This window comes from Ostrinia nubilalis, chromosome 22 (genome assembly GCF_963855985.1).
Source record: "Ostrinia nubilalis chromosome 22, ilOstNubi1.1, whole genome shotgun sequence".
NCBI classification, from domain to species: Eukaryota; Metazoa; Arthropoda; class Insecta; order Lepidoptera; family Crambidae; genus Ostrinia; species Ostrinia nubilalis.
The window spans coordinates 8,621,294-8,634,549 of NC_087109.1; the positions used below are offsets into that span (position 1 = coordinate 8,621,294).

The 13,256-nt window shown below is 35.1% G+C and overlaps 1 protein-coding gene across 1 annotated transcript in view; it reads right to left on the reverse strand.

Moving 5' to 3' along the window:
* The window catches only part of LOC135083066 (PHAF1 protein CG7083), a 35,809-nt gene extending 22,960 nt beyond the window's left edge, over positions 1-12,849 (reverse strand). Inside the window, exons 1-3 of the mRNA XM_063977829.1 lie at positions 12,607-12,849; positions 4,664-4,746; positions 3,841-3,968 (exon numbers count right to left, since the gene is read on the reverse strand). Coding sequence (XP_063833899.1) covers positions 3,841-3,968; positions 4,664-4,746; positions 12,607-12,670 — 275 coding nt within the window. The 5' untranslated portion in view covers positions 12,671-12,849. The remainder of the gene's footprint in view (positions 1-3,840; positions 3,969-4,663; positions 4,747-12,606) is intronic.
* Between the last annotated feature and the right edge of the window lie 407 nt (positions 12,850-13,256).

The window sequence follows — 13,256 nt, forward strand, 5'->3', positions numbered from 1 at the left end:
CTAATATTCTATTGTTCAATTCCTCATTTTTTTAATTCCTAACAAATACATTGTTTGATATGATATAGGTTTCATTCTCAACTGATCTGTACGTTCAAAGACACTGAAAATAAGCAATAAAATTATTTGCAAAGAAAAGGTAGAGCTAGGCTGGTAATTATTGTAATGTGTACTTGAAGCAGAATATATTTATTTCTGCTCCAACAATTAAGACCTTAAACGGTGTCATACTTTACGAGTATCCATTGAGATGAATTCAAGACAGCCTATTAACTCGAATCGCCCTGTATACAATAAAATCGCAAGACGAACAGCAATTAGCATTACAATGCTATTAGGTCAACGCTCATACGATGAACACGTTTAAAATAAATTAAACATAACACTCCTTATGCCGAAGGATGTACAGTTCAAAATACAACAGAGTGATGAGTATACATTTACTAGCTGTACCCGCAACTTCGTACGCGTGAAAATAGTTTAAATAATATTTTCCGTCTTTGCAACATTTTTCATTACTGCTCCGCCTCTATTGTCTGTAGGATGATGTTATATACCCTAAAGCCTTCCTCCATAAATGGGCTATCCAACACAAAAATATTTTTCAAATCAGACCAGTTTCTGAGATTAGCGCGTTCCAGCAAACAAACTCTTCTGCTTAGTTAATACTAAGCGGCCGCCCGCGACTTCGTACGCGTTTGCCCCGTTTTACCCCATTAGGGATTCAATTTTGCAAAATCCCGTCTCAGTGAGCACCTACAATCTAAAATGCAAAGTTTGAGACTCATAGACTACACTTGGTTTCTGATATTTCGTGATGAGTGAGTGAGTCAGTGACCTTTCGCTTTTAATAGATTATAATATGTATGAGATGTTGGGATACTTAATAACCATGTCATCTGGTTCCAAACTGTTGGCAGGGCTTACTTGTGTTGATATGATCTCCCACATTGTTAACTGTTTTGTGATGTGTACAAATTACAAAGTAATTTTATATTTGGCTGTCCTTCGTCTATAAATATTGTAGTAAGTCTCAGAAACACATAATTTGTTACCAATAAAATATGCGTTTTGCTTATTTGTTTATTGACGATTATAACTCGTTAATTGGTTCTATTCCGTTCGTCTTATTGCTTCATAATATGTAATTCTATAATTACAATAGTTTATTGAAAATTACAGGCGTCAAGAACTCTGAAGTAGCGCGATTAAAAACGAGTAAAAACTGGCTGAATCAGACAAACTTTGTCTGATTTGTCAGAAAAGTCAATAAAGTTATGGGTTATGGGGCTTCTTTCGAAAACTGCTGTACTGTAATAGCTGTTGTATGGAAGTACAACTTTCTTTAATTACCTAGCAGGTAAAAAACAGGAGGAACTTATACATTTTACCGCAGAGACTTTGAAATTGACGCTACCGTTTAGGAGGAGCGTGGAATGTGCATGTCAACGTGGAATTATGAACTTCGTCAGTTTATAATATAACGCGTGAGATTAGAAACTAATAGTGGGTTAGTTTAGATTGTAATCTAACTACGTCAGATTATAATCTGACGGAATTCACAATTTTACGGTGACATGCATAAGAATCTCACCACATTAATAAAGCTAAGCCTGTCACACCTTATTATCGCTCGTTCCTATGGGGCCCGGCTGACCCGACCGCCGATAACTGGCCATAACCCTCGGTTATCTTAACTGCCAGATAGCCGGAGACAACGGTTCGCTATCTATACGATTGCTAATTAAGATTTCCTTATACCTTCAGGGCTATTATAGGGTAGCGAATGTTGTGCTGTCTCATCATCATCATGCTAAAGCGACTAGAAATTAACGGAACTGTCCATTTTTCGCCTATTTATAGACAGGTATTTGTCACGTGAATTATTTTTCAAATATTATGTAACAATAAGAAAAGTAAGTGTAAATACATGAACACTCAGGATCAATTGTGGTAAAGAAATGAAGTTTTTTTTTGTTTTTTTTTACTCAACTGCGCCAAAAGGAGGGTAATTTGATAAATGAGATTTTTGCTGTCCTAATCAAAGACTTAACCCGAAGAGTTTTGAGAAAACCACCTTTTAGTATACCAGCAATAACTTATAGTAAAAATTAACAAGGGTCACGAACGCGATCATTTTAAAATACAAACCCCACGATTGCTGATGCTAAAATAATAATTTCCTATTCCGGCCTTTTTCGTGAAACTTTCAGAAGTGAAAAAGACTGATGTACGGTCTTTTTCACTAACATGAGTATGGCGGAAAGAGTGAAAGGGACACATATCCCGTTTCGCTAATGAGGCAGCCAGCCGGACCTGCATAATTAATCCGAGCTATTTTCAGGAATCGCTGTAAGCGTTATGGGTTTTATTTATAAAGGAGAGCAAATATGAGCGTATAATCCATACTGCTGAACCCGAGTTTGTTTGTAACTGGTGGCCTTTCTCGACTTTGTCCGCGAAGGTAAATAAACTTCTAAACTCTTGCCTTTACCACAGAATAAGTAATAGTACAGGTACAGAAGGATTACTCCGCAAGACGATTTAAATAAATGCGAGTCTTGCTACGACGCGATACAGTGGAATTCAGCTCGCACAGCACTACGTACCTACAATTTTATTCACCTACAAGTTTTGTCTCTTTCTATCGCGTGCCTCTGAACTCTTCTTACGCTGCTAGGGTTTCTATGCTGTCTAGTGAAAAAATAGAATTAATCTACTTAGGTATTTGTAATGAGGTACGTATGTAGGTAAGTATTAGTGTTATTTTACCTTTGTAAAAATAACATTTTAAATATACCTACTTAGGATAAAAAAGTACTTATTTTAATACAATGTCTTCATTCATACCTATTTTAACATAAGACAAATAAATTAAACATACCTACTATCACAGAAGAAAGAATGACATCATACCTACCTGCTTACTACGCAAACACGAAACGGCTACTACATCCTAGAACGAGAGGCATCACCCGAAAATCATATTTGTATTTGGCTTTGCACAAACTTAATCTAATGTTACTCGCTGTACTTTGGCAACAATTTATTTTTTACTGAATATTGTTGGGGTACCTATGCATTATGGTAAAAGAACTAGCTTGTCGTAATTTGGTGTATCGATGTTACTCTTCCGTTTCATTTACCTACACGGAAAGGTAATAGTTAATATTTTAACGATAAAATTCTTAAAACATCATAAATTGTATTCAAAAGAAATTATTTATTAAAGGCAAAACATCAAGTCCCGACGGGCGCGCGCGTGACACTCGACTGATATAATACCCGCCGGCGGGGCGCTTCGCTGTAGGTAATTATCGGATGTACCGCGCGGAGTGAGCCAGGCCTGCCTTTACCCCTAGATTTCTTCAAGAGGGGTCAAATCAAAAGGGCTTGTGATTTTTTCGGATTTGTTCCAATCAATGAGATCTGCGGTCAGGTCAAAGTAAATGCTGTCTGCATAATGTTTGATTACTTTGACCGGATCGCAGACCCCATCCAGTGAGGCAAATGCGGTAAGAAACACGATGGCGACAGATGATTCGAGTTATACGAAGGTAGGAGGATGATGATGATGATGATGATGAATGTAGCGCCAGCCATCGTTATGATAATTCTAATAAAGGAACATTTCTGACGATTTACTGGGACCTACGGGTTAATACGCTTCTCCTGTCAGACACAGAAATCCTTTTTGTAAAATATTGGAAAATTACGATGAGTTATTTTTAAATCAATTATTTTGTGAACTTGGCCATCTTCCGTAATTGACAGCGATCTATCAATGGGTCAACTAGTAACTATAGTTGTGTATGTATAAAAATAACAAAGAATACTTACCAATACCTAAGTTTAACTAATTTCATATTGTATATCTCTATAATCTTGAGCCGCTGCGCCACCGGATCGAATATTAACCGCACGCCGTCCTGTGGCATATTTATTACTAGTTCCACTGATAACGGATTCTGTGAACAAAAATAAAATTAGACAGAACGTTTCACAAAAGCATCGTCTAGGTAATTAAACAATAGAGATTAATGTAACAAATATTTAGCTCAATACTAAGAGTTTCCATCGGGTCTGACGCAGAACGTGCATTCCGCAAAAATGCGCAATTTTCTATATCTCTAATATTGTATCGAGATTAAAAACAAACTTATTTTTCAGGACCGCAAAGCACCCTACTAACAACACTGCCTTTCCAAAGACGTCTGCGTCCAAAAAAAACTTTACCCTGTATGATATTGGTTACATTAGCATGAACCAGCTAGGTCTTGAATGCTAGTTCACCCTTTGGGTGATCATCATCATAAAGAAGTTCAGAGCTAGATATAGACCTACGTACGCCACACGAACGACCCTGGGACGTTTTGAATTCATTGAATTCCTGGAAATCTTAACTAGGTCACCGGGCCACTTACTGTCTGTCTGTAGTTCGACATTAAGTTACGGGACTGTTCCCACCTCTCGTTCCAAGTCCTGTGTAGCCAGGATCTACAATTTGACTCCACTAAGAACTCGACCAGTAAAGGCCAAGTTTGTCCCAGGAAAAAATTTACATGGTGGCAAATAAATTAATCAGGAAAAAATAGGAGGATGGAAGTCCTGGAGGATGAAGATCCTATCAACCTTTATTTATTTTTAACTGGCAATAGCGTACCTGATCACTATATAGTACTTGTACTCCTCTTATTGTGCCCACTTGACTCTGGATGATGGCGACGGCTTGGGAGAAATGCATCCCTGAAATAATAAAGTTTCGCGTTAGAAAGTAATAAAAAATAACAGCGCAAATTGACGGCACGTGTAAGTAGTAGTGGTACAGTAAGATGCAGATATTTTGTTCCATTTTGCGATGTTTCGAACACATTATTGACATTTCAATCTTGGGGAACTCCCTACTTGTAATTTGGGGAAATGTTTATGGAGATATGAGAGAAGGCCGTCCGCTCTCCTCCTATCCTCATATAGGCTTCCATAAAAGGATATATGTATCTAGAAAAGAACATGACAATATTAACTTCTGTGCAAAACTAACGATTACTGCTCTAGATTTCTAGAATCTAAATATTATATCAATGGTACGGGGTTTTACACTGCGGGCGTTGGACGCAGGCCGCACCAACCGGGCAACATGGAACGCATTGGGGGAGGCCTATGTTCAGCAGTGGACGTCCTATGGCTGAGATGATGATGATGATGATGATGACGGGGTTTTAACACTCAGATAGCTTTATGGATTGTTCAGCCGAGAATCCTAGAATAGGGGTGTTTCCTGGGTTAAAAAGCAAGAGTTTTAATTAGTCCGTCAGTTAACTTATCAAAAAATACTCGACACCTATTTTTCACTTTTTCAAACTAATGAAAATTTAAAGAGATACAGCGCGCCAAAGTTCAAAAGAAGAGGCCCGTGACGTCAATGAGTGCTTAAAATTGCAATTTTTAGGAAACTAGCCTATTCTCTACCGCTTCCCGTCACGCTACACGGACAACTCAAATAATTAGGTCATTTTAATCGTAGCAAATAACTAAAGTGACATAATACGTTTGTACTCCTCATTATTTATGTAACTATCTTGTCAATTTTGCTTGAGCTTCGGTCTACCACAACCTGTATGGCACCTAAGTCCCATTTTCTAGGTTCTATCTATTGGTGAAAATCAAAGAAAAAGGATTGATTTTAGTGATTGATTGATTGGGCCATCGTTTCATAATATGGGCCTATTATTATCATTTATCAAACCATAATAAACGTATTATTGATGACCGTCACCGTTACGTAAGTCTGATCAGTAATCAAAAACATTGAAGTGTCAATAAACTTTCGGCAAAACAATGTATTTCCAGCAATGGCCGTTATCGGTAAGGGTTTATCGAGTACATTTAGATCACATGGCTGCGCTTGCGACGATGTCACGTCACGTGGTATACATGGAATATGACGTATGGAATAAACATCTATTATACATTATAATAATTAATAAAAAAATATTAAGTAGTAAAATAATTATAGTTGTTTGTTTCGTCAATTACTTATTCACAAATTCCTTTTTGATTTGATTTGATTCGCAAGCCAGCGACCCAGGTAATTTGGGCAGACTGTACTTGAATTTGAACGTCACGCGTGCGGTGTTCTGTAAATCAATTTTCAACTTACATTCCTGCTTACAAAACAGGTGAAAAATTGGGAAATAGCCCTACTCCCATCATCGTCTGGTCATTTACGCCCGTATTCACAAACGATACTTGCTTAAGTGAAGCGGCAAATCGAACGCACAGCGTTGAACAAAGCTCTGTGATTGGTTCATGTGTCACCCTGTGCGTCCACGCGCACTGTGAGACCTCATAGTAATGTTTGTGAATACGGGCGTATGTCTCCACTGCAGGAGAATGGCTGTCTCTAAGGTTTTCTCTTTATCAGAGGCAAACGGAGGATTAGGCTTACACTCCTCACGCTGTCCAGACGAATCAGAAGAATTGAGGTCACTATCCTAGGTTTGTTCTAAAAAAGATTTTTTTTTTACCCACAACGAGGTAGTTCTTGACCTGATGGTAAGTGACGATCAGTTAAAATTGAATTAAGCAATAATTCAATTTTAACTACGTGTTTATTGTCTCATATTATTGTAATCCACAATTAACAGAGATATTTCGTTTACCAATGATATTATATAAAAACAAAAGCAGATATGTTATAAGCGCTCGCGCTGTGAATACTCAAATACGTCCCAATTGGGACGTCTTGTGTTTAGTCTTCGTGTGGCCTGCGTCGTGCGCAATCGCGTGCGTACCACACCGTAAGTTCCTGTGTTCTTCAAAATAAATAAAAAATGCCATCGTGTGTGTTTCGAAAGTGTACCAGTTATGACTCTAAAGTTAACAAAATACAAGGGATCTCTTACCACATGTGATTATGCAAAATTATTTAGTATTTATATTTTCAATTATTTATGCAAACAATCAAGACGCCATGCGCCATGTTCAAGTTAAGAAAGAGAAAGCGATCTTGTTTTGACGTTAGAGCGATAAGGATGCGTGCGCTGCGGACATAGATTAGTTAGTGCAGAATCGTTAAAACTATAGCTATCTCTTTCATTTGCGTGCTATTTCGTATCTTTTGTTTCACTTATCAGTTACATTTGTCAATGTGTGCAATTTGGAATAGCTCGGCACGGATTAAAATCGTAATTTCTATGAATGTAACATATCTATAGTTCTATAATATCATTGTCGTTTACTGGATAAAACGACGCCTCAACACTTTAAAACAGTTTTTTTTACAATAAGTACCTATTAATTAAAAATAAATATTTTATAACGTGGAATTTCACGTATCAATATACTTTTGAAAACATGTTATTGGAAATATATCTTTTCAATTAAAATAAAGTGTTATCACTCGCATTCGTCACAGTCAAATATTTGCAAATCGCTATTGCGTGTTATGATAACATCAAGGACAATCAACAAAACAAAATACGTTAATCTACTATGGGATTTGCACCGATATTTTGCTAAGAGGTCATAGTACAGGAAATTTTGAACGCAATAACATCTTTAATCTTATCCTGTTTTGATTATTTTCAAGTTTTCAGCTGAATAATAAAATTTCGATATTTCTGATCCGCCTCGGATGTATGAGAGAAGTTTTTTGGCCTTACGATGATATCAACGTTTTGGAAGAATACGATTGAAGAAGAACCACGCTCAGGAAGAGCAGAAAAAATCAATATTAATTAATAATATCCTTAAGAATCAGAATAAATTTTACCTAGGAATTTGTAAGGAAAATTAATACGATAATTCCCAGTTTTATTATGATAATAATTTTTCGTATTTAAGTCACTTATAAAAATTAACGTAAAGCTTAGAGAAAGATGAAAAATATGGGTACAATATTCATATTTATGTCCGACTGTACGACTAATGAATGAATAATACCACGATAATACCTTCGTCAATACAGAGCTTCACAAAGTTGAGGTACCTACCCTACTAGCGTCCGTTCCGGTATGCAAATAGAAAGAGGAGGGTAGTTATGTAGCTAACCTAATTAGTGAATGTTAGTGATGTTCAATACTATCGATAGATGATCCTGAAATTCAGTTACCTACACGGAAAAATAATGAAGATTCGTGCCAGACTGAATTACGCGATAGTTATACAAAACAAAATACATATGTAGTTAAATTACGTAAAAAAATTACGTAGCGGATTACTAAATTGAATCTGTCACAAATGTTACATTTTCTAGGTCTGTAATTTCTTCTGGTACCTACTATCGATTGGAATTATAAATACGTCAAAATTGCGATAGTTTTGATCGATAATGTGTGTTGCAATATCTCACTCGATGCTAGCTATTGTCATGTTCTATAATATTCACTAGGATTCTGGCTATATCGACCTGCTATCGAAAAACTATCGACTACTATCTTTCGCAACTCTAGTGAACGTTACAGGGCTCACGGCCGGCAAAGCTTGAAGCTTTGGCGATTTTAATGGAGTTGACGTTTCAAATCCCTTGGGATTTAGAAAATCTTGCATTTGAACATGATTTTTTTAAACTCATTAACTGAAGTTCAAAGAAGGCTTGTTTGTGGACAGTAATAAAATAAACGGGATGAACGATTTTAAATGTTCACTTTAGAGTTAGGGCTTTAAAGATTTTTTTTATCATTCTTTTTTTATCAAATTCTAACTGTTGGTAGATATTATTTATTTCATTAAAGAGATGTTGGGCTTTGTAGAATTATTGACTTTAAAATAAATTACTTAACTAAGTAGTTTGCTAGAGTTTGGCCCTCAGATCATGTTGTCTGGAGGAGAATGCCGTCTGGCATTAAGTCCGCCTTATGTACAGTCTACAGTGTTATGTGCATGTAGTAAACTCTAAATAAATAAATAATTACGTTTTCTCCCCCATGCATTCCACTCGCAACCATGTGGCCAGACGGATCGATAGTAGACTAAAATAAGAAAATAAAACTAGCAAGGTGAAGAATGAAGATGGCCCCAAGACACCAATTTGATTTCCCTTCCCATTCACTAGCAATGTCGATTAAGTTTACGGGAATTTTATGTACAGTCGACAGCAAATAAAACTGTACATTTTTATTGCAAAAAGGGGCCTATTTCAGAACAACGAATTATTTGCAACATAGTTTACCTGGATGTGCGATATACCTACGTAAGATTTTTTCCAACACAGGGACGTTATTTAATTCTGTCTGGTCGTCATCGCTCATAAAACTGCTGAAGACTAAGTGATTTAGAGTGTTTATTATTATATTATTCAAGAAATTCTGTTAGTTTCTTTCTTCTTCTTCTTTTTTGATGATGTTGGCAATACACGTCGAGGTCGACTTCATTTGTGCCATTTTCAAGTATTTATGTGATACGAGTTACAAAATGAGATCAAGTAATGATATAATGAAGGATGATAGATGATACCCCTCCCACCCTTTGAGTCTCAGTAAAGTTGTGGTGCTTTACTGAGACCTCCTATGGACAACTTGAGAGAACCCGAAGAATCACGATGCACTGTTTTGCTTCACTTGCCCACACTCATGCACGTTCACGAACACTCAATGGTTAATAATCCACCATTATTACACATTAATAGTCGCCTAAACACGAATTTGAGGAAATAAAACATAACCGCTAACATGACGCTTCAGATTCCCGCCAAGAAGTCCTTAGTTTCTTTCGTTCGTCTAACTAAATAGATAGGTAATTGAGTTATTTAAGTTAATCCTTTCTCATGTCCGTCAAGAAAGGCATTCTTCGAATCATAATAAATAATAATAATATTATTATTAAATTGATAGAACAAGCCTCAAATCAATGCAGTCTACTTTATTATCACATAGGTACCGCCAACGATTGTGAAACAGACGGACAATGAGATTCATACATAGCAACACAGAACAATGGATTTAATAGGACATTAAAGGTTATCATTATCATTATCATTATCACTATTGCATTGTATTACAAAAATCTACTCATCGCCATGTGTAATATAAAGTTGGTATCGTTTGTGGTGCGAGCATAGACCTATTGGATTTTAATAAGACCCAGGATCTATAATTTATATTTATTACTTTAAAAATCGACCGCCTCGGAGATTGGTCAGCAGAGCAGTCACCCGGTGAGCAAAAGATGGCGGGTTCGATTCCCATCAGAGGCTTTGATTTTTTCAAGTTTTAAATTAGTTTAGGTAAGTTTATCATCTTAGATGCAAAATTCTCATTACTATAGGTTTTTAAAGAAAAACAAACAAGTGTTGTGGCAAGACGGGTAGTTTTACTCCACTTTTGACAATGTTCTACTCTAACTTCGTTAAAAGTTCGTTCGTATAATCTTTTATGAAATTATGAGACTGACTGTACCAAGCCTTCAGAAATAGCAGGAAGAACAAAAAAAAAACAATTAATTAATGGTACGTTAACTTATTTAGCGAATTTGAAACGTAATTTAAATACGCAATTTGATTAATTATCCAGTGAGTAATACCCAATGAAGGAAATAAAGAACACATGCACTAAAGATAAAGGATTGCAACACAAGTGCAGCTGTTTTGCTTTTTCGTAACAAAAACATTGATGTACACTCAATGATAATAATCAATTTGAAAATTATAAATAACTTGAAAAAATCGAACTGCCTAAGGCGGGAATCGAACCCACGACCTTCCGCTTGCCGGGCGACTGCTCTTCCAACTGAGCTACTTAGTCACTGGATGAGCATCAGGCAGTTCGACTTTTTCAAGTTATTTCTAATTTTCAAATTAGTTTGAGATGCATCTCTTAATGCTAAAAATTAAATAATAATCAATTTATTTCATGATTTTATCTCACTGTTAATGGACTATTAATAACCCTAAACTTTCCTCTAAATTTTCTAATTGGAAAAAAATCACACTAGAATTAACATAGGTAAAATAATAATAAAACATTAAACCTATTCTGTGTTCCTGGTTTGTGTTAATTGTGTTACATTTATCTAATTATTACAATATCCCTATAATAAACAAAATATAAAGTAAAATAAATTAAGAAAATAAGCAAGTAATACCAACTTTGTTCTACTACTATTAATTAAACTTAAAGTAATTTTACTCTATCGTGCAAAAATAATAATTTAATTTTAGAAGGTAAAATAATTTAAAAATATCCTACATAATATTTCGCTGCGCACTGTACGTTAGTGTAGTTGTAGCATTGAGTTTAATGACTCCATGTTAATGACAAAGGCCTTATCTTCAACTTGAATGTGCTTTTTCACCTAAATAAGGAGACCTGGTTTAATGTGACAGATTTATATTTGATTGTTCGAGTAGCAAATGTATTTTTTAAAATTGCATTACTGAGACAGATTAACAGCCGTTTAAATACTCAGTCCGTGATTATATTATGATTATATGAATATTCCGGTGGTTAAAGGGTTAATATTTGATTGCTAGTGATGATGAACAGCAAATGTATTTTTTAAAATTGCATTAATTCAACAGATTTATATTTGATTGCTTGCTAGTGATGAGTAGCAAATGTATTTTTTAAAATTGCAATGTATTAGAGCATTGTCCTTATTGTTTTAAAAATAATTAAATGTATTGCACATACATAATATTATGCTATTAGAATTTTATTGGTTTCTAATTGCTATTAGGAATGTAGGGTAAGAAAATTTAACTTCAATTTATTAATTACCTACCTACCCTCCATAGCGTTTATAAAGACAGGTATCATCATTTATGACACTAATCTTATTAGAATTTTTTAAACTAAATTAACATTACATTTAATTGAGTTTTTTTACGAAATGGTTGTGGTTTTTGCATGAGCACTGGACGGCTTATTGCTTAATGTCTCTAAGTGTCAAATTGTGTACGCGGGTTGGACTCCCAATGGCTGCAAAACATATTATACCACAACCACTAGCATTTATATCCAGCATCATAATGTTTGTAATGTATTTTGTACTTAATGTATTCTTATGTATTTAATTACGTTTAGTTATTAACTAGTCCTTTAATATAAGCTTGGCTTAGTTTTTTACATTATAATAAAATAAATTAGGCAAAGTAGGTATTTACCTTCCTGTTTTATTTATTTTACAATAATTTACACTTTTTGACTAGTGTGAGGTAGATTTGAAAGTGCTTTATGAAGGTATTTATACAAAATGATAATTCAAAGTGGAAAAAGTCTAATTGGATCATCAAATTATTTATTTTGAAGGTAACTGTTTTTCATTGTCATTTTTTTTAATAATCCCTAGGTAGATAGTCAATAATCAAAGACCACAAAAACAATACTTGTGAAATTGTTATGAAAACAACGCAACCCGAACGATTTCACGGTCAAGACTGCCAGTAAAAAAATAAACAAAACCCAGCCAACACAAAGGCTTGCTCGTGACACTTCGCGAAAAAAATCAATGTAGACCTTCGATGACCTGGGTATTATGTGCCATAACTGCATCCTACCCCAGCGTCCAGCTCATGATACCCAACGAAAACACCATTGCGTAAGCAACAGCCCATAGAAATACAACGCAAATGCCTGACGTACGAAATAAACATACGTGATGCCTTACCTAGAACGAACTCCCAAGCATCACAGCCCAGGGAACGCTCAGGGACGATTTCCAAATCCAACATCGTGCACAAAACACTTAATACACACTAAACTAACTAACTTTCACTTAAAAAATACAGTTTTTTCGTGTTAAAACGCGATATTACGCTGCCTTTCTTTGTTTGCCAACTTTAGTTTTCAACCATTTTGTATTTGTCAGAGCTGTCATTACAAACAGCTGATTGTATTCTGGCAGGGCCGCATTTAGGACTAGAGTTTCGTTACTGAAATGAACAATCTGCAAATGCGCGCTTAAATAGCTGCTATGAAAATTGATAATAAATAAATTCTTATTCACTGATTGGTTAAGAACGATAAGCAACTCTTGCTCAAAAATAATTTGAAAGAAAAAAAGAAAGAAATAATGAAACTACTTAATTCCTGTTCCTATTTTCGTTAATTTTCAAATTAGAAAGAAAAAATCTTTATTCACGACACGATCATCGATAGGTAATACATTTTCTTAGTAGGTACATAGATAGAAACTGAGCAAACCCAAACGTAACTTCCTAATTTATTATTAAATAAATCACTGGGCGAAATTTTTTTAGAATAAGAATGTGAAGATAGTAGACCATAATAAATAATCTAAGTAAAATATTTAAGGTC